At 43.7% G+C, this 21,740-nt stretch overlaps 1 protein-coding gene across 3 annotated transcripts in view; it reads left to right on the top strand.

The window, feature by feature from the left end:
* Positions 1 to 21,740, top strand: part of LOC106609017 (RNA polymerase III subunit E) — a 27,375-nt gene extending 5,635 nt beyond the window's left edge. For 2 of the 3 annotated variants that reach the window (XM_014207354.3, XM_014207346.3), the window contains exons 2-20: positions 3,020 to 3,117; positions 3,257 to 3,307; positions 3,419 to 3,496; positions 6,100 to 6,215; positions 8,186 to 8,268; positions 8,405 to 8,562; positions 8,700 to 8,819; positions 8,915 to 9,000; positions 10,582 to 10,626; positions 10,716 to 10,807; positions 10,991 to 11,111; positions 11,318 to 11,399; positions 11,587 to 11,646; positions 13,592 to 13,749; positions 13,863 to 13,924; positions 14,010 to 14,491; positions 16,284 to 16,361; positions 19,961 to 20,086; positions 20,326 to 21,740. In XM_014207354.3, the coding sequence (XP_014062829.3) occupies positions 3,079 to 3,117; positions 3,257 to 3,307; positions 3,419 to 3,496; positions 6,100 to 6,215; positions 8,186 to 8,268; positions 8,405 to 8,562; positions 8,700 to 8,819; positions 8,915 to 9,000; positions 10,582 to 10,626; positions 10,716 to 10,807; positions 10,991 to 11,111; positions 11,318 to 11,399; positions 11,587 to 11,646; positions 13,592 to 13,749; positions 13,863 to 13,924; positions 14,010 to 14,491; positions 16,284 to 16,361; positions 19,961 to 20,086; positions 20,326 to 20,382 (2,094 nt within the window). In that variant the 5' untranslated portion in view covers positions 3,020 to 3,078 and the 3' untranslated portion in view covers positions 20,383 to 21,740. The remainder of the gene's footprint in view (positions 1 to 3,019; positions 3,118 to 3,256; positions 3,308 to 3,418; positions 3,497 to 6,099; positions 6,216 to 8,185; positions 8,269 to 8,404; positions 8,563 to 8,699; positions 8,820 to 8,914; positions 9,001 to 10,581; positions 10,627 to 10,715; positions 10,808 to 10,990; positions 11,112 to 11,317; positions 11,400 to 11,586; positions 11,647 to 13,591; positions 13,750 to 13,862; positions 13,925 to 14,009; positions 14,492 to 16,283; positions 16,362 to 19,960; positions 20,087 to 20,325) is intronic. The other variant, XM_014207361.3, reaches the window with a different exon arrangement.

Here is a 21,740-nt window from a genome sequence, read left to right as displayed (position 1 = left end):
TTGGGTTTCTATGAAAAGTACAGTGTCTTCGGAAAGTAATCAGGCCCCTTGACCTTTTTCCACATGTTGTTACGTTGACAGCCTTATTCTAAAATGGATTAAATAAATACAAATCCTCAGCAATCTCCACACAATACCCCATAATCACAAAGCCAAAAGTTTATTTAATTTTCGCAAATGTAATAAAAATTAACATACCTTATTTACATAAGTATTCAGATCCTTTGCTATGATAATTGAGCTCAGGTGGATCCTGTTTCCATTGATCATCCTTGATGTTTCTATAACTTGATTGGAGTTCATGTGTGGTAAATTCAATTGATTGGACATGATTTGGAAAGGAACACACCTGTCTATATAAGGTCTCACAGTTGTCAGAGCAAAAACCAAGTCATGAGGTCGAATGATTTGTCCGTAGAGCAGCGAGACATGATTGTGTCGAGGCACAGATCTGGGGAAGGGTAGCAAAACATTTTTGCAGCATTTAAGGTCCCCAAGAACACATTGGCCTCCATCATCCTTAAATGGAAGAAGATTGGAACCACCTAGACTCTTCCTAGAGCTGGCTGTCAGGCCAAACTGAGCAATCAGGGGAGAAGGGCCTTAGTCAGGGAGGTGACCAAGAACCTGATGGTCACTCTGACAGAGCTCCAGAGTTCCTCTGGAGATGGGAGAACCTTCTAGGAGGACAACCATCTCTGCAGCACTCCACCAATCAGGCCTTTATGGTAAAGTGGCCAGACAGAAGCCACTCCTCAGTAAAAGACACATGACAGCAGCTTGGAGTTTGCCAAAAGGCACCTAAAGGACTCTCAGACCATGAGAAACAAGATTCTCTGGTCTGATGGAACCAAGATTGAACTCTTTGGCCTGAATGCCAAGCGTCATGTCTGGAGGAAACCTGGCACCATCCCTACTGTGAAGCATGTTGGTGGCAGTATCATGCTGTGGGGATGTTTTTCATCTGCATGAACTGGAAGACATGTCAGGATTGAGGCAAAGAAGAACCGAGCAAAGTACAGAGAGATCCTTTATGAAAACCTGCCCCAGAGCGCTCAGGACCTCAGACTGGGGTGAAGGTTCACCTTCCAACAGGACAACAACCCTAAGCAAACAGCCAAGACAATGCAGGAGTGGCTTCAGGACAAGTCCATGCATGTCCTTGAGTGGCCCAGCCAGAGCCTGGACTTAAACCTGATTGAACATCTCTGGAGAGACCTGAAAATGGCTGTGCGTAGACGCTCCCCATCCAACCTGACAGAGTTTGATAGGATCTCCAGAGAAGAATGGGAGAAACTCCCCAAATACAGGTGTGCCAAGCTTGTAGCGCAATACCCAAGAGGACTCTGATGCTGTAATCACTGCCAAAGGTGCTTCAACAAAGTACTGAGTAAAGGCTCTGAATTCTTATGTAAATGTGATATTTCAGTTTTTTATTTTAAATAAATTTGGAAGAATTTCTAAAAACCTGTTTTTGCTTTGTCATTACGGGGTAGTGTGTGTGGATTGATGGGGGGAAAACAATTGAATACATTTTAGATTGAGGCTGTAACGTAACAAAATGTGGAAGAAGTCAACGGGTCTGAATACTTTCTGAAGGCACTGTATATGATTGAATGTTTCTTTAAGCCTGCTGGTACAGTTCATTCGGAAAATTTTCAGACCCCTTTTTCCAAATTCTGTTCTAAATGGATTAAATGGTTTTTTTTCTTCGTCAAACTAAACACAATGCCCTATAATGACAAAGCAAAAAAAATGTTTTTTACATAAGTATTCAAAGGCCTGATTGGTTGAGTGCTGCTGAGGTTTCTACAAGGTTCTCGAATGTCCACAGAGGTCCTCAGGAGCTCTGTCAGTGACCTTCGGGTTCTTGGTCACCAGCCTGACCAAGACCCTTCTCCCCCGATTGCTCTAGGAGTCTTGGTGGTTCCAGACGTCTTCCATATAAGAATGATGGAGGCCACTGTGTTCTTCTGGGCCTTCAATGCTGCAGACATTTGTTTGGTACCCTTCCCCAGATCTTTGCCTCAACAGAACCATGATTCAAAAATGTAATTTACTGACAGAGATGGCTAATGAAACACATTGACATTTACCATAGCTGGCTAGGCTAGTCAAACTGACTTTTTGCTAGCTTTCAATAAATTGGCTAAGTGGTCAAGACAATTTGTATTGCATGCTGCATATTTCAAGTGCACTCAAACAGATATTTATCTTATTTCAGTCTGGGAGCTTCCTCTTCATCAGACAGCAGCTTGCGTTTTCAGAAGAAGCTGTTTACGTTTTAGATTGAAGCAGGCTATTGGCTGCCTTCATCCCGGGGTGTATGTACAGGATTTATGATTGGTTCCAAGTTTAGCTGTTAGGCAAATTTGCCTGAGCAGACAGTGTTGAAATATACTTTATGTGCAAGAATTTAAGGTGCCAACAAATTGTATAGTCATCATAAGAATGTTTTACTGTCATATACCAACAAAATGTGCTCCTCCCTTGACGGGGTTCGATCAACTATACGTTTTTCAGCTTCGGCCCACCACTTATACACGTTACATCATTGCACAAGTTTTAGCTAGCAAGCTAGATGGCTAAAATAGCCATGTTTCTGATGTGATGTGTCTGTCTAACGAGCTCGATGGTACTGGAATGTCGGAGTTTTGAATGATGTATTGACTGCTAGCTCGATACCCAGTGTCACTGTTTCTGGCTCATGTAACGTTAGCTATTATCCATTCCTTTAACGTTAGATTTACTTACTGTCCTATTAGGTCACCATATTTTGGCAGCATCACTCGGTCACACACTCACATCAGACAATAGTCACAAGCAGAGTTATAAAAACGAGCTGTGTGTGAGGTACGTAGGCTGATGTGATTGGTCAAAAGACCAAGTAGTGAATAATTGCTCAGAATTGGGCAACCTGGCTCAACACAGCCATAGTAATGGGTAGTGACACTGTATTACGTTGTTAATTTTCTACCCCTGTTAGTTTGTCGGTCACTCAGCATCACTGTTATCCTAGGTTAGCTCTCCGGAGGTCTCCTGCTGCTCTTCTGTGACATCTCCCCCAGCCCCCTCACCATGGCCAGTGGGGAGGACGATGACCCCATCATACAAGAGGTGAGTGACCAGTTTCTCCAGCACTCTTGTTTACCGGTGTGTTTCTTCCCAAACCTAGGTTTTATCGTCTTTGCGAGAAAGAGATGAGTGATGGAAAGAATATGAACCCAAGATTCCTCTCTCTTTCTGTGTCTTTTAGATTGATGTATACCTGGCCAAAAGCCTTGCGGACAAGCTCTATCTGTTCCAGGTAAGTTCTGCATCTACTCTGCAACAAGCTGTATGGATTTGATATGTTCCTGGTTAAGATTTTGTACAGTTATCTAATCTTCATTTCTCTTGTTTTTTCTCTCCTTCATAGTATCCAGTACGCCCTTCCTCTATGACCTATGATGATATCACTCATCTGTCTGCCAAGATCAAGCCCAAGCAGCAGAAGGTGTGACGGGGATCCCTTGTTTAAGAGATTTCCATCTCATATGGATATCCATCTCATTTGGACACACCTACTCATTCCAGTTGTTTTTCTTCATTTTTACTATTTTCTACATTGTAGAATAATAGTGAAGACATCAACATTATGAAATAACACATGGAGTCATGTAGTTACCAAAAAAGTGTTAAACAAATCTAAATGTATTTTCTATTTGAGATTCTTCAAAGTAGCCCCCCTTGATGACCGCTTTGTCAACCAGCTTCATGAGGTAGACATTTCAATTAACAGGTGTGCCTTGTTAAAAGTACATTTTCAATGCGTTTGAGCCAATCAGTTGTTGGTAAAAGACCAAGTCCATTTTATGGCAAGAACGTCTCAAATGATTATAATTTCTTCTTTTTTTATTTAACCTTTTATTTAACTAGGCTAGTCAGTTAAGAACAAATTCTTATTTACAATGACAGCCTACCGGGGAACAGTGGGCCTTGTTCAGGGCCAGAACGACAGATTTTTACCTTGTCAGCTCGGTGATTCAATCCAGCAACCTTTCGGTTACTCCCAACACTCTAACCAATAGGCTACCTGCTGCCCCAAATAAGCAAAGAGAAACGACAGTCCATCATTACTTTATGACATGAAGGTCAGTCAATGAGGAAAATGTAAGAACTTTGAAAGTTTCTTGAAGTTCAGTAGCAAAAACCATCAAGCGCTATGATGAAACTGGATCTCATGAGGACCGCCACAGGAAAGGAAGACCCAGAGTTACCTCTGCTGCAGAGGATAAGTTCATTAGAGTTACCAGCCTCAGAAATTGCAGCCCAAATAAATGCTTCAGAGTTCAAGTAACAGACACATCTCAACATTAATTGTTCAGAGGAGACTGCGGGAACCAGGCCTTCATGGTCGAATTGCTGCAAAGAAACCATGACTAAAGGACACCGATAAGAAGATTTGCTTGGGCCATGAAACATGAGCAATGGGCATTAGACCGGTGGAAATCTGTCCTTTAGTGAAATCAAATTTATTTATATAGCCCTTCGTACATCAGCTGATATCTCAAAGTGCTGTACAGAAACCCAGCCTAAAACCCCAAACAGCAAGCAATGCATGTGAAAGAAGCACGGTGGCTAGGAAAAACTCCCTAGGAAAAACTCCCTAGGAAGAAACCTAGAGAGGAACCAGGCTATGAGGGGTGGCCAGTCCTCTTCTGGCTGTGCCGGGTGGATATTATAACAGAACATGGTCAAGATGTTAAAATGTTCATAAATGACCAGCATGGTCAAATAATAATAATCATAGCAGTTGTCGAGGGTGCAACAAGCATGTCCGGTGAACAGGTCAGGGTTCCATAGCCGCAGGCAGAACAGTTGAAACTGGAGCAGCAGCACGGCCAGGTGGACTGGGAACAGCAAGGAGTCATCATGCCAGGTAGTCCTGAGGCATGGTCCTAGGGCTCAGGTCCTCCGAGAGAGAGAAAGAGAGAATTAGAGAGAGCATATTTAAATTCACACAGGACACCGGATAAGACAAGAGAAATACTCCAGATGTAACAGACTGACCCTAGCCCCCCGACACATAAACTACTGCAGCATAAATACTGGAGGCTGAGACAGGAGGGATCAGAAGACACTGTGGCCCCATCCGATGATACCCCCGGACAGGGCCAAACAGGCAGGATATAACCCCACCCACTTTGCCAAAGCACAGCCCCCACACCACTAGAGGGATGTCTCCAACCACCAACTTACTGTCCTAAGACAAGGCCGAGTATAGCCCACAAAGATCTCCGCCACGGCACAACCCAAGGGGGGTTTAGTCTGATGAGTTCAAATGTGAGATTTTTGGTTCCAACCACCGTGTCTTTGTGAGACGCAGAGTAGGTGAACGGATGATCGCTGCATGTGTGGTTCCCACTGTGAAGCATGGAGGAGGAGGTGTGGTGGTGCTTTGCTGATGACACTGTCAGTGATTTATTTAGAATTCAAGGCACACATAACCAGCATGGTGACCACAGCATTTTTCAGCGATACGCCATCTCATCTGGTTTCCGCTTAGTGGAATTATAATTTGTTTTTCAACAGGACAATGACCCAACACCTCCAGACTGTGTAAGGGCTATTTGACCAAGAGTGATGGAGTGCTGCATCAGATGATCTGGCCTCAACCCAATTGAAATGGTTTGGGATGTGTTGGACTGCAGAGTGAAGGAAAAGCAGCCAACAAGTGCTCAGCATATGTGGGAACTCCTTCAAGGCTGTTGGAAAAGCATTCCAGGTGAAGCTGGTTGACAGAATGCCAAGAGAGTGCAAATCTGTCATCAAGGCAAATGGTGGCTACTTTGAAGAATCTAAAATCAAAAATATATTTTGATTTGTTTAACACTTTTTTGGTTACTACATAATTCCATGTGTTGTTTCATAGTTTTTGATGTCTTCACTATTATTGTACACTGTAGAAAATAGTAAAAATAAAGAAAAACCCTTGAATTAGTAGGTGTTCAAACTTTTGATTGGTACTGTATAAAGGACAAACCATATTATCCATCTTCCCTAGCCTGTCCTATTATTAAACAATATTCTCAGTTTATCATTTGTGTCTTTGTGTAGGTGGAGTTGGAGATAGCCATCAACACTCTGAGTCCTAACTACTGTCGAAGTAAAGGCGAGCAGATCGCCCTCAATGTGGACGGAACCACCTCAGAGGACTCCAACACCTACTCTGTGTGAGTGCACTACATACAGTGGTTGCTCCACTGAAAGTTTTGCAATTATGCTGTGGTACTTAAGAGGTAATTTGTGGTTTAGTACGGTACCCTGCGTCACCACTTCATTGCTCCAGACCAGCACAAGGGGGAGTTGGAGCACTGAATATGCTTTTGGGTCCTACTGTGTCTCTAACTGACAATGAATGGGCGATATAAACCTAAATAGAAACTGATAATTGTGCACAACTTCAGTATTACTTACTAAAAACTGTTGTTACACTAAGGTAACAAGGTAATACAAATAATAAGGTTTTTTATTATTATTTTGTTCTTACTGTAGTACTGTAGACCACTCCCGACCGGTCACGTTATACAGCACCTGAGTGGTGCAACGGTCTAAGACACAACATAGCAGTGCAAGCTGTGTTGCTACAGATGCTGGTTCAATACCTGTGCCGGCCTCGACTGGGAGACCCATGAGATGACTGTAGGTTTTTGGTTTCTCTCCCTCTAAAAACAGAAATGAATCATTCTAAAAAACAAACTGTTATGTTCAAGAATGGCCTTTTTCTCGCTCATTTTACGTTATTTGAAAATAAAATCATCTCCAAAATATACGTTTTTTAAACAAAGCGATTCATTATTCATTTAGAATTATCTAAAAGCCTGTTGGATATTCTCACAGATACATTATTAACTCTGGTATTAGCAGGACAATATATATTGGTCATGGCTTCTGAGAATAAGTCCCGACATTCTTTCTGATAGTCTTTAATAAATGCATGTTATGGTTATCCTGACCTGGACACCATGTACAGTATTATAATAGCCCGTTATGGGCTATTAGAAGGACAATGTACCTTTACCAACACCTCTCTGTATTTTGATACTTTGTGGATGGGGCCTCTACTGCTACAGATACCCGTGCCGGCCGCCACTGGGAGACCCATGAGGCGGCTTTTCGTTTTAATTTAGAATCCTCCAATCCTCTATATGTAATTATTGGCGGAGAGTCACGTCATATTTTTCAATATACTGTAGGCCTACTGTAGGCCTACTGTAGGTGACATGAGTCTCGCTAGTGTTGAGTAATGTGCTGTTAAAAGTGGTGTCGGTCGTATTTATTTAACGAGTATATTGAAGTTAGAAGCAATAGCCTACAACTGTTTTATCACCGTTTCGCGCTGCTCTGAGACGAGCATGGGGACGGGTCTTGATAAATCAATTAGATTTTTATTTTGTCTGAATCTCCGTTTGGGTGTTGGTTAGACTAAAATGATGGTGTATAAATGTTATGCTCTTAGTGTAACCTTTATTTAACTAGGCAAGTCAGTTAAGAACAAATTCTTATTTAGAAGGACAGCCTAGCCCTTCCTCACTGCCAGGGAATAGAACCCCGGTCTCCCGCATGACACAGGGATCATTTAGCTCAATAGCCCAGCACTGTAGCCTACTCCCGACCATCACGTTGTACAGCACCATATTTTATGTTCCATCCTAACGGAAACCCAGAGGGTTTTTCGTTTTTCTTGGAGTAGAAACAACATAATATTAATCAAATGAATTAAGCAAAATTTCTTATCAGTCCCATATACTATGTATATAAATGTAAATCTCCCGCGGGCCAGATTGAATTGGCTCATATGCTGCCCACCCATGATTTAGATTTACATTTTAGTCATTTAGCAGACGCTCTTATCCAGAGCGACTTTACAGTAGTGAATACATACATTTCATTTTCATTTCATGCATTTAAAAAAAAATGTTTTGTACTGGCCCCCCGTGGGTATCGAACCCACAACCCTGGCGTTGCACACACCATGCTGGCGTTGCAAACACCATGCGCTACCAACTGAGCCACAGGGAAGGCGACTTTGTACACTTTGTGTTGGTCCACTTCTCAGTACTCTGTGTTAGTCTCATTTGTGTATGTCATCTGTCATATGCTGTGTCTGTGACACGCTGGTCATTGATCAATCTCCTTGCAGGAAGATGATGGACAAGCAGACGTTCACATCCATCCAGTCCACGACCAACACCTCCAGATACGCTGCTGCCATCTTCAGGAAAGGTAGCTGTGTTTCTGTACATTCATATCCATCAGCACTGTCATTGCTCTCCTGCTTGTGTTCATGTTAGTCTTGATATTTAAATGTTTGTCTCTGACTCGGTGTGATGTCACTGACGGGTGTTGATGATGTCATCAGGTGAGCTCCATATCACGCCGCTGCAGGGCATCCTCCAGATGCGACCCAGCTTCTCCTATCTGGACAAGGCTGACTGCAAACACAGAGAGCGGGAGGCCGCTAACGAGGGGGGAGACTCCTCTCAGGATGAGGCAGAGGAAGATGTCAAGGCCGTCACTGTAAGGAAACACACACACACACACACACACACACACAATCACAGTTCACACAAAATGGCCGTCGTAAATCAATTGTTGAGCTCTGTTTTCTTTGTCAGTATTGGGATGGTCGAATTAAACCTGTCTCTTTCCTCTAGGTGAGGTTTTCCCGTCCTGAGTCGGAGCAGGCTCGTCAGAGGCGTATCCAGTCGTATGACTTCCTTCAGAAGAAACAGGCAGAGGAATCCTGGGTCTACCTGCACTACCACGGCCTCAATGTAAGGGGGCGCTCTCACACACTGTTTTATGTGACCTCTGTTCATCCAAGTCACAGCCAATCTCAACTCAACACCTACTTTGTGTGTGTGTTTAGGATGGGCGTTCGGACCACGAGAGGCAATACCTGTACTGCCAGGCTATGGGAGGTTCCGAGAACACAGAACTGGTGAAAACTCCAAAGTGAGTACTAACACGTAGTGTCCCTATTTGAAAGTGAGTACTAACACGTAGTGTCCCTATTTGAAAGTGAGTACTAACAGGTAGTGTCCCTATTTGAAAGTGAGTACTAACAGGTAGTGTCCCTATTTGAAAGTGAGTACTAACAGGTAGTGTCCCTATTTGAAAGTGAGTACTAACAGGTAGTGTCCCTATTTGAAAGTGAGTACTAACACGTAGTGTCCCTATTTGAAAGTGAGTACTAACACGTAGTGTCCCTATTTGAAAGTGAGTACTAACAGGTAGTGTCCCTATTTGAAAGTGAGTACTAACAGGTAGTGTCCCTATTTGAAAGTGAGTACTAACAGGTAGTGTCCCTATTTGAAAGTGAGTACTAACAGGTAGTGTCCCTATTTGAAAGTGAGTACTAACACGTAGTGTCCCTATTTGAAAGTGAGTACTAACACGTAGTGTCCCTATTTGAAAGTGAGTACTAACAGGTAGTGTCCCTATTTGAAAGTGAGTACTAACAGGTAGTGTCCCTATTTGAAAGTGAGTACTAACACGTAGTGTCCCTATTTGAAAGTGAGCACTAACAGGTAGTGTCCCTATTTGAAAGTGAGCACTAACACGTAGTGTCCCTATTTGAAAGTGAGCACTAACACGTAGTGTCCCTATTTGAAAGTGAGTACTAACAGGTAGTGTCCCTATTTGAAAGTGAGTACTAACACGTAGTGTCCCTATTTGAAAGTGAGTACTAACACGTAGTGTCCCTATTTGAAAGTGAGTACTAACACGTAGTGTCCCTATTTGAAAGTGAGCACTAACAGGTAGTGTCCCTTTTTGAAAGTGAGCACTAACAGGTAGTGTCCCTATTTGAAAGTGAGCACTAACAGGTAGTGTCCCTATTTGAAAGTGAGCACTAACAGGTAGTGTCCCTATTTGAAAGTGAGCACTAACAGGTAGTGTCCCTATTTGAAATTGAGTACTAACAGGTAGTGTCCCTATTTGAAAGTGAGTACTAACAGGTAGTGTCCCTATTTGAAAGTGAGTACTAACAGGTAGTGTCCCTATTTGAAAGTGAGTACTAACAGGTAGTGTCCCTATTTGAAAGTGAGTACTAACAGGTAGTGTCCCTATTTGAAAGTGAGTACTAACAGGTAGTGTCCCTATTTGAAAGTGAGTACTAACAGGTAGTGTCCCTATTTGAAAGTGAGTACTAACAGGTAGTGTCCCTATTTGAAAGTGAGTACTAACAGGTAGTGTCCCTATTTGAAAGTGAGTACTAACAGGTAGTGTCCCTATTTGAAAGTGAGTACTAACAGGTAGTGTCCCTATTTGAAAGTGGCTTCTTCTGTTTCATTTTTGTGCCGATTTCTGTTTTGTTTTTTTGGATTGTCGGGTTGCTTTTGTGTCATTCCTTCTGTCTCTTCCTTCTCCTGCTCCCTTTATTCATCCCTCTCTTTTCTCCTGCTCCCTTTATTCATCCCTCTCTTTTCTCCTGCTCCCTTTATTCATCCCTCTCTTTTCTCCTGCTCCCTTTATTCATCCCTCTCTTTTCTCCTGCTCCCTTTATTCATCCCTCTCCCTCTTTTCTCCCCCCAGGGAGTACCTGGCAATGCTCATGCCTCCTGTCGCAGAGGAGAAGATGTAAGTCAAACCTGCATGGTGTGTAATGTATTAAGCCATGTTGTAACATTTCAGGTATGAAACTGATGAGTCCTTTGTGTGTGTATCAGTGTGAGGCCCGTAGGTCCCAGTAACATGCTGTCCATGGCTCAGCTCCGGACGCTGCCGCTCGGTGACCAGATCAAGACCCTGATGAAGAACGGTACACTAACCTTTTTACTTTTGCTCCAATAAATCTTCATTTTTCCCAAGGGAAATGTTTTCAAATCAAATTTATTTGTCACATGTGCCGAATACAACTGGTGTAGACATAACTGTGAAATTGTTGCTTACGAGCCCATGTACTACATATTATTCTTTCCATCATTTCTCTCTTCCCCTCTAGTTAAGGTGATGCCGTTTGCCAACCTGATGGGTTTGCTGACCCCTGGGACAGACTCCACTGCAGTGCTGCGCTGCATCCAGCAGGTGGCGCTACTGGTGCAGGGCAACTGGGTGGTCAAAAGGTGAGACAAGCGGAGTAGTATTGTGGCAGACCAGGTTCACAGATCCAGATGAAATAGATCCAAAAAAGTCTTCTTACTTCTGGTTTAATTATTCAAGATCTAAATGTGTGATTTCATGAACAAAGATTATGCTTGGATACTTAAAAAAAATGAAATATTTCAGGTCATGTCCCTGAAAGCAGTTGAACACTCTTTTGTTCCCTCAGTGACGTACTGTATCCTAAGAACAGCTGTAGTCCCCACAGTGGTGTGCCTGCTGAGGTGCTGTGTCGAGGAAGAGACTTTGTGGTGAGTCACACTTTTTATACCCCTACCATATCTCCGAGGAGATCTTCCTGCACAGGTCCACAGTACAATTGTGCATGTTCATTGACAAGAGGTTCCAAATTTCAAGACTTCATGGTGAAATTTAAACAGGAATAAAAACATGTTTTGTATATATATGTGTGTTTTATGTTCTTGTTTCTCTTCTCAGATGTGGAGATTCACTCAGGATCGCTCGGTGATGAGGAAGGAGATTGCAGCCATCATCAAGGTAATCATCAACATCAACTGTTTAAACAGTTCACTGCACCAGGAAGTGCTACTGAAGCCACCTGTAGTGTCTCACACCTGGCCAAAGATGCCCTATTCAAATACCACTTTATTTAAACTATATGGTGTAACACACTTCACAAGTGTTCCTCTAAGTCAATCAATCAAATGTATTTATAAAGCCCTTCTTACATCAGCTTATGTCACAAAGTGCTGTTCAGAAACCCAGCCTAAAACCTCAAACAGCAAGCAATGCAGGTGAAGAAGCATGGTGGCTAGGAAGAACTCCCTAGAAAGGCCAAAACCTAGGAAGAAACCTAGAGAGGAACCAGGCTATGAGGGGTGGCCAGTCCTCTTTTGGCTGTGCCGGGTGGAGATTATAACAGAACATGGCCAAGATGTTCAAATGTTCATAGATGACCAGCAGGGTCAAATAATAATAATCACAGTGGTTGTCAAGGGTGCAACAGGTCAGCACCTCAGGAGTAAATGTTAGTTGGCTTTTCATAGCCGATCATTCAGAGTATCTCTACCGCTCCTGCTGTCTCTAGAGAGTTGAAAACAGTAAGTCTGGGACAGGTAGCACGTCCGGTGAACAGGTCAGGGTTCCATAGCCACAGGTAGAACAGTTGAAACTGGAGCAGCAGCACGGCCAGGTGGACTGGGGACAGCAAGGAGTCATCAGGCCAGGTAGTCCTGAGGCATGGTCCTAGTGCACAGGTCCTCCGAGAGAGAGAAAGAAAGAATTAGAGAGAGCATACTTAAATTCACACAGGAAACCGGATAAGACAGGAGAAATACTCCAGATATAACAGACTGACCCTAGCCCCCCGAGACATAAACTACTGCAGCATAAATACTGGAGGCTGAGACAGGAGGGGTCGGGAGACACTGTGGCCCCGTCTGACGAAACCCCCGGACAGGGCCAAACAGGCAGGATATAACCCCACCCACTTTGCCAAAGCACAGCCCCCACACCACTAGAGGGATATCTTCAACCACCAACTTACCATCCTGAGACAAGGCCGAGTATAGCCCACAAAGATCTCCGCCACGGCACAACCCAAGGGGAGTTGCCAACCCGGACAGGAAGATCACGTCAGGGACTCAACCCACTCAAGTTTAAGTTTGTTCCTCCCCTCACTAACAGTTACCACCAGAGGGTGTTACTTAAATGTCTGTCCCCCCCTCAATAAGTTACCTCCAGAGGGTGTTACTAAACGTCTGTCCCCCCCTCAATAAGTTACCTCCAGAGGGTGTTACTAAACGTCTGTCCCCCCCTCAATAAGTTACCTCCAGAGGGTGTTACTAAACGTCCCCCCCCCCCCCCCCCCCAATAAGTTACCTCCAGAGGGTGTTACTAAACGTCCCCGTCCCCCCCCTCAATAAGTTACCTCCAGAGGGTGTTACCAAACGTCTGTCCCCCCCCAATAAGTTACCTCCAGAGGGTGTTACTAAACGTCTGTCCCCCCCTCAATAAGTTACCTCCAGAGGGTGTTACTAAACGTCTGTCCCCCCCCTCAATAAGTTACCTCCAGAGGGTGTTACTAAACGTCTGTCCCCCCCTCAATAAGTTACCTCCAGAGGGTGTTACTAAACGTCTGTCCCCCCCAATAAGTTACCTCCAGAGGGTGTTACTAAACGTCTGTCCCCCCCCCAATAAGTTACCTCCAGAGGGTGTTACTAAAAGTCTGCCCCCCCCCCCCCCCAATAAGTTTCTCCAGAGCAGTTGAAGCTGGTGGGAGGAGCTATAGGGGGATGGGCTCATTGTAATGGCTGGAATGGAATTATGGAACGGTATCAAACACATGGAAACCACATGTTTGGCTTTGTTCCATTTATTCCACTCCACCATTACAATGAGACTGTCCTCCTATAGCTCCTCCCACCAGCCTCCTCTGCTCCAGAGGGTGTTGCTAACTATTTGTCCTCCCTGTTATTTCCAGCTCCCCCCGGAGGACGTGAAGGACTTCCTGGAACATATGGCGGTGCCTCGTATCAACCGTGGCTGGGAGTTCCTGTTGCCAAGCGACGGTGCCTTCATCAAGAAGCACCCTGACGTGGCCCAGCGGCAGCACATGCTGTGGATGGGGATACAGAGCAAGTAAGACATGACATACGCAAACACACACACATTATCACTCACTGTTTGCCTTGGTAAGGTAACAAGGACAGAGACGGTTGATTTTATTTTTTTCATGTTTTGTTTTTTTGCAGATTGGAGAAGGTCTTCAACTTCTCTAAGGATGACCTGGTATCCAAAAAGGACCTAGAAACAGGTTTGTGTGCTTGTAGCAGCGTCTTTCTGGCATAATGTGTTTTATAATTGTCTCTAGCTGAAAACTGTTTCTCTGTCCGTTACAGAAACTGTGCACGTGAGTGGCGAGCAGCGGCTGAAGGCTGCCCATGAACGTGCACGGCATAACCAGCCCTCTCTAGAGAAGGACCTGAGTGCTCGTCGACAGGGTGGAGCCGGGGCGAGTGGCGAAACTGGGGTTCGGGTCAAAGAAGAACCCGTCAGTGAAGATGAACCCATGGACTCGTGCTCATCCGTGCACCCTAATGGTTTGGTTAACGGTTACCCCTCATCCTCCGCTACCTGCCCCGCCTCGAACCCTCATAACGGGCACGGCGGGACCCCCACTCCCTCACCGTCCCCTGAGCTGAGGGACTTTGTGTGGAACACGTTCAAGAAGCAGCACGTGCTGACGCTGAGCGAAGTCAAGAGGCTGTTCAACCTCCACCTGGCCTCCCTGTCTCCCGGACACAGCCTGTTCCACTCTATCTCAGACCGCCTGCTACAGGATACTATACTGATGAGCCAATGCAAACAGATACTGGTGCCTGTGAGTATTAGACCCTATCCCTGCTGCATGACTACCGTCCCACCAGGGCCACCCTTGGGTTTTGGGTTTTGAAACTGGCATGAGATGGGGATAGGGGGTTGGGGTCAGTTCCCCTGGAAAACAGACAACCCCCTGTGGTACTGGAGAATTTCAGTTAAAGACCGGCCCATTCTTCCACCCGGTGAGTAAGTCTGGATATCCACAGATAAAGATCCTCTCCTTGGACTAAAGAGATCAGCTTTTGGCTCCCGGCCAGATTAAATTCAGCCTGCCCGGGTTCTCTTCTCCACTGCAATGATGGTCTCTTGCTTGACTCAGGAGGGATGCTATCACCTTTCCTAAACAGAACAACAAACTAACGGTGTTTTTTTTGTGTGATCTGTCCCTGTAGCAGCACACCGGCTTTACTCTTGAGGGTAGGAAGTAGGAAGTAGAGTGAGAGCAGTGAGGCGATGGAGGATTGGCCTTCTCAGGTTCAGCTCTCTGAATAGAGCCTGATGGCTGTGTGATTGTAGAATCTAACTGTTCAATTCTATTACACCCCACCAGCCTGCACTGTACCTTAGGTGAAGCCTACATTTTCCTATGAGGTGTGGCTCTTTTAAACGTTGCTCTCATGGTTGTCTTAATGCCATAGTACGCATCAGAGAAGTAGTTGAATGAACATTGTTAGCATTAATACCCATGACACTGCTACCTATTGTATTCAGGTCTGAGACACTGCTACCTATTGTATTCAGGTCTGAGACACTGCTACCTATTGTATTCAGGTCTGAGACACTGCTACCTATTGTATTCAGGTCTGAGACACTGCTACCTATTGTATTCAGGTCTGAGACACTGCTACCTATTGTATTCAGGTCTGAGACACTGCTACCTATTGTATTCAGGTCTGAGACACTGCTACCTATTGTATTCAGGTCTGAGACACTGCTACCTATTGTATTCAGGTCTGAGACACTGCTACCTATTGTATTCAGGTCTGAGACACTGCTACCTATTGTATTCAGGTCTGAGACACTGCTACCTATTGTATTCAGGTCTGAGACACTGCTACCTATTGTGTGGATAAGGAGCTAGTCTCCTCCCTCTGAGTATCAAATCCCCTTTTTAACCTGGCTTAGGTTCTTATCCCACCTTGCGCTCCTCGGGATGTTGTAGGATTTAGATCCTGGAAGGAGGAATGAGGTAGGGAGGTATGAGGAGGGGTTGGACGGAGGAAACTGTCCACTGTTAAATAGCTTCTATTATTGGCTGTGAGCACAAAGCCTATTACCGTTCCTGGAGGAGTTAACCATTAAGCCCTGTGTAGAATTTGCCTGTACACACACATCTAGGATCAGATCCCACTCCCCAAATACTGACTAAACAATAGTCAGATGAACGCAAAACTGACTTTGGATCAGCTTCGAGGGGCAACTTTATCCTATCCCAGCAGAGGTTAATGCTTTCTGGGAGTGGAGAGGGTTGAATCAGGGATTTACTTAATGGTCTTGGGATGGATTAGAGATCCCGTTACATTTACATGTTGGTCATTTAGCAGATGCTCTTATCAAGAGTGACTTAGTCATCTTCTTATCACAGCACGCCTGTTTTGTTTTGTTGAGATTGGGAATAACTTAATCCAAAGTGTAGTTTCTTGTAATATAAGGTATCCTGTGTATGTAAAGCCCAGTACTATAAGACTCTGGGTCACTGCAGTAGTTTCACTCCTGTCCCCTCTCCTGCAGTTTCATCAGTTGTCTTTCTCTTCATGTCATTTCATCGGTTTGGTCTCTCTTTTTCCCTGTAGTTTCCAGCCCAGAGCACGGCAGCTGCGGATGAGCAGAAGGTGTTTGTTGCGTGGGAGACAGGAGAGACCTTCGACAAGGTAACAACACCTGGGGTCAGGGTTCTTCTTCTAGTCAAGTCTGTAATAATTTTGTTTTCCTTTTCACTCATCATTCCACATGCCCACTGCACCCACTGGATCACTTGGAGTGTGTATGTAACCTGTGTTTTGAAATCATGCAGAAATACTCTGATCACAACAAGTCTGCATGTCTGGGCCTGTACAGTGGCTTGCAAAAATATTCACCCCCTTGGCATTTTTCCTATTTTGTTGCCTTACAACCTGGAATAAAATTGTATTTGGGGGGTGGGGGGTTTGTATCATTTGATTTACACAACATGCCTACCACTTTGAAGATGCAAAATATTTTTTTATTCTGAAACAAACAAGAAATAAGACAAACTGAACTTGTTCGCATAACTATTCACCCCCTCCAAAATCAATACTTTGTAGAGCCACCTTTTGCAGCAATTATAGCTGTATGTCTCTATAAGCTTGGCACATCTAGTCACTGGGATTTTTGCCCATTCTTCAAGGCAAAACTGCTCCAGCTCCTTCAAGTTGGATTGGTTCCGCTTGTGTACAGCAATCTTTAAGGCATACCACAGATTCTCAGCTGGATTGAGGTCTGGGCTTTTACTAGGCCATTCCAAGACATTTAAATGTTTCCCCTTAAACCACTCAAGTGTTGCTTTTGCAGTATGCTTAGGGTCATTGTCCTGCTGGAAGGTGAACCTCTGTCCTAGTCTCAAATCTCTGGAAGACTGAAACAGGTTTCCTTCAAGAATTTCCCTGTATTTAACCCCATCCATCATTCAGTTCTGACCAGTTTCCCAGTCCCTGCTGATGGAAAAACAGCCCCACAGCATGATGCTGCCACCACCATGCTTCACTGTGGGGATGGTAATCTCTGGGTGACGAGAGGTGTTGGGTTTGCGCCAGACAGCATTTTCCTTGATGGCCAAAAAGCTCAATTGTAGTCTATTCTGACCAGAGTACCTTCTTCCATATGTTTGGGGAGTCTCCCACATGTCTTTTGGCGAACACCAAACGTGTTTACTTATTTTTTTCTTTAACTGCAAGCGTCCCACCCTAGTCAACAGCCAGTGGAATCGCGTGGCGCGAAATACAAATACCTCAAAAATGCTATAACTTCAATTTCTCAAACATATGACTATTTTACACCATTTTAAAGACAAGACTCTCGTTAATCTAACCACATTGTCCGATTTCAAAAAGGCTTTACAGCGAAAGCAAAACATTAGATTGTCAGGAGAGTACCCTGCCAAAAATAATCACACAGCCATTTTCAAAGCAAGCATATAATGTCACAAAAAACAAAACCACAGCTAAATGCAGCACTAACCTTTAATCTTCATCAGATGACACTCCTAGGACATTATGTTATACAATACATGCATGTTTTGTTCAATCAAGTTCATATTTATATCAAAACCCAGCTTTTTACATTAGCATGTGATGTTCAGAACTAGCATACCCACCGCAAACTTCCGGTGAATTTACTAAATTACTCATGATTAACGTTCACAAAATACATAATTATTTTAAGAATTATAGATACAGAACTCCTTTATGCAATCGCGGTGTCAGATTTTAAAATAGCTTTTCAGCGAAAGCACATTCTGCAATATTCTGACTACATAGCCCGGCCATCATGGCTAGCTAATTTGACACCCACCAAGTTTGGCCCTCACCAAACTCGGATTTACTATAAGAAAAATTGGATTACCTTTGCTGTTCTTTGTCAGAATGCACTCCCAGGACTTCTACTTAAACAACAAATGTTGTTTTGGTTCCAAATAATCCATAGTTATATCCAAATAGCTCTGTTTTGTTTGTGCGTTCAAGTCACTATCTGAAGGGTGACACGCGAGCGCATTTTGTGACAAAAAATTTCAAAATATTCCATTACTGTACTTCGAAGCATGTCAAACGCTGTTTAAAATCAATGTTTATGCTATTTTTCTCGTAAAATAGCGATAATATTCCAACCAGGCGACGTTGTATTCATTCAAAGGCTGAAAGAAAAAAATTGAGAATTCTCATGAACGTGCATCTCCAGTGTCACTGTTCCCAGCCTGACCACTCACAAAATCTCCTGCTGTTCTTCGCCCAGAGACAGGAGACACGTCATTCCACTTTCTGGCGCCTTCTGAGAGCCAATGGGAGCCTTAAATGTCATGTTACAGCAGAGATGCTGTATTTTCGATAGAAATGCAACAGAAGGATAACACATTGTCAGACAGGGCACTTCCTGTATGGAATCTTCTCAGGTTTTGGCCTGCCATATGAGTTCTGTTATACTCACAGACACCATTCAAACAGTTTTAGAAACTTTGGAGTGTTTTCTATCCAAAGCTAATAATTATATGCATATTCTAGTTTCTAGGCAGGAGTAGTAACCAGTTTAAATCGGTACGTTTTTTTATCCGGCCGTGCAAATACTGCCCCCTAGCACCAACAGGTTAAGCAATGGCTTTTTTCTGGCCACTCTTCCGTGAAACCCAGCTCTGTGGAGTGTACGGCTTAGTGGTTCTATGGACAGATACTCCAATCTCCGCTTTGGAGCTTTGCAGCTCCTTCAGGGTTGTCTTTGGTCTTTTTTTATTTTTTTGTTTTATTTTGCATTTTCCAATTAAGAACATTCAAATCAAAAATGAAAAGATATTAGACAACAATATGTAAAAGTGACAGTAACAGACGAGCATTTAAAAAATTATATATACAAAAATACAATAAATAAGTCATAATAAAAATTATTAAAATAAACATAATGAGACATTGGATCCGTCACCTACGTATTAGACAATATCTTTTGTCTCTTTGTTGCCTCTGATTAATGCCTTCCTTGCCTGGTCTGTGAGTTTTGTTGGGCGGCCCTCTCTTGGCAGGTGTGTTGTGGTGCCATATTCTTTCCATTTTTTAATAATGGATTTAACGGTGCTCCGTGGGATGTTTAAAAGTTTCTGATATTTTTTTATAACCCAACCCTGATCTGTACTTCTCTACAACTTTGTCCCTGACCTGTTTGGAGAGCTCCTTGGTCTTCATGGTGTCGCTTGCTTAGTTGTGTTGCAGACTCTGGGGCCTTTCAGAACAGGTGTGTGTATATTTAGAGATCATGTGACACTTAGATTGCACACCAATTTGGACATGTCCGTTACGTGAAATCGAGAATAAAAATCAATTTAAATTACAGGTTGTAATGCAACAAAATGGGCTCCCGAGTGGCGCAAGACACTGCATCTCAGTGCAAGAGGCGTCACTGCAGTACCTGGTTCGAATCCAGGCTGTATCACATCCGGCCATGATTGGGAGTCCCATAGGGTGGCGCGCAATTGGCCTAGCGTCGTCCGGGTTTGGCCGGGGTAGGCCATCATTGTAAATAAGAATTTGTTCTTAACTGACTTACCTTTATTTAACTAGGCATTTTATTATTTTTTTACTCTTTTTAAAAATAAAAAATTGGAAAAACGCCAAGGGGATGAATACGTTTGCAAGACACTGTATGCCTTCCCTTACTTAGTTTCAGAAATGTGGATGTATTTGAGCTCCCTTTTCGTTTTTCTGCCTCTACATTTTAAAAGATCTTCATATTGTTGCGTTATCCCCCCCAGCACCGTCAGGTCCTGTATGAGATCTTCATGAAGAACTACCGGGTAAGGAGGAACGTGATCCAGACCAGGCTGACGCAGGAGCTGGGAGACCAGACTACCAAGGCCGACATGGACCGCCTGCTCAAGGTACGACAGGCCTCAGAACAAAGTGTAGAACAGACTGCTGAACAGTATCTAGAACTGGCTTTAGAATGGTCTGTTAACCAACTTTAGAATAGGTTCTGGAACCATCTTCAGAACGGGTTCTGGAATCTGCTCTAGAGCTGGCATTGAGTAGCTGAGTGGGCTGTAGGAACACAATTTAGAACTGTCTGAAGAATCAGATGTGGTAATGTTAACCTGTCTGTTTGGTCCTGTCTTATTAGGAGTGCTGTGTGAGCTTAGGAGGGATGTGGTACCTCAAGGGTACCCTACAGTCCTGACATCATTGAGGACACGCCCCTGTGGCCACCATCACCCAACCAAACCCACTCCCCCAGAGCCTAGTGGGAGGGCTCTGTACGGGGAGGCAGGGCAGTCGGACACAAGAACCAATCGCAGCCCTCCTGCCCCCAGCTCTCAGGACCGGGATTGGAGGACTGAGACGTCCATCATCTGCTCCTGTCAGAACATAATGCTTGTTGTTATTGTTGCTGAATAAGTCACTTGAGCATGGTCCAAATGGAGGCGGCCTGGTGGACAGGAGACCTTCCATATTCACAAGGGCTGGAGCTGGAGCACAGATGTCTGTGTATTCAAGTGAGACAATACTGAAAAAATAGATTTACTATGCTATTATTTCCCAATCTGTACTTTAGTACCCCAAGAACAGCTCATTGTGCTCTCGCCCAGAACAGGTAAACTTGATTCAACTAATGTGGGTGGGCTGGTTAAGGGCTGAGCACAAATGTGCAGTCCTGGAGGTACTCAAAGAATGGATTAGGGAACACTGTACTATGCCATTGAGAACTAGACTATATTTTGAATTCATAAACTGACGCTTTATTTAGGTTTTTGAATTACATTTATTTTACCAGACTGAGGGTAGTGTTCGTCTAAAGAGTTCAGTCCTATAGTTTTATCCTGACGGTGGCCTTTGGGGGGGAAAAAATAAACACATTTGAGTCCTTTTACCATTCAGTTTAAGGCCTTAAAACTAGGGTAGCACATTGCTAGTTTGAGTTGAGTTTTTTCTATTCTTGTTCCTCTTTTCTTGACTTTCATTCAGGGAGAAGGGAGGAATGATAACTTTGGTTTGATATTCACTCCACGCTCTGTCACTGATAAAGGCCATACAGAGCAGGACAACACCACATCGTGTTGAAGGTTATTTAACAGCTTGTGTTTCACAGCGATCAATCAATAGCTGGATCAACCTATATAGCTACAGGCACGTTAAACACTTTAAACTACTGTTGTGAGGGAACTAAAAGCAGGAGTTTGCTGAGGGTTATTACAATACAGGAGTGAATTGATGTTGAAGTGATCGCAATCATTTAAAACAACTGTTTTGACCTGAGGTTTTTTGTGCAAATCCTTGAAACTGTTAACCCAAAGTTTTACCACATTTTACTTTCACACTTTCATTTTATATTTGATACAGTTGAAAACTAGACAGTCAGGGCGGATAAGGCCTGTTTCGAGTTGCAGAGAAGCACTTGGAAGTGGAACCTCATGGAAAATGTGAATAAAAACTATTGAGAATGATTGGTTTGCGGTTATTGAATGTCTGGGAGATGAATTAATTTTAAGTTTTGTTGAATTCAAAGGATGCTAATACAATAAAAGTTAAAATGTTGGA

This window comes from Salmo salar, chromosome 01 (genome assembly GCF_965601325.2).
Source record: "Salmo salar chromosome 01, fSalSal1, whole genome shotgun sequence".
Taxonomy (NCBI): domain Eukaryota; kingdom Metazoa; phylum Chordata; class Actinopteri; order Salmoniformes; family Salmonidae; genus Salmo; species Salmo salar.
The sequence above is the reverse complement of the archived record's forward strand: the minus strand, read 5'-3'. Positions and strand labels throughout refer to the sequence as shown.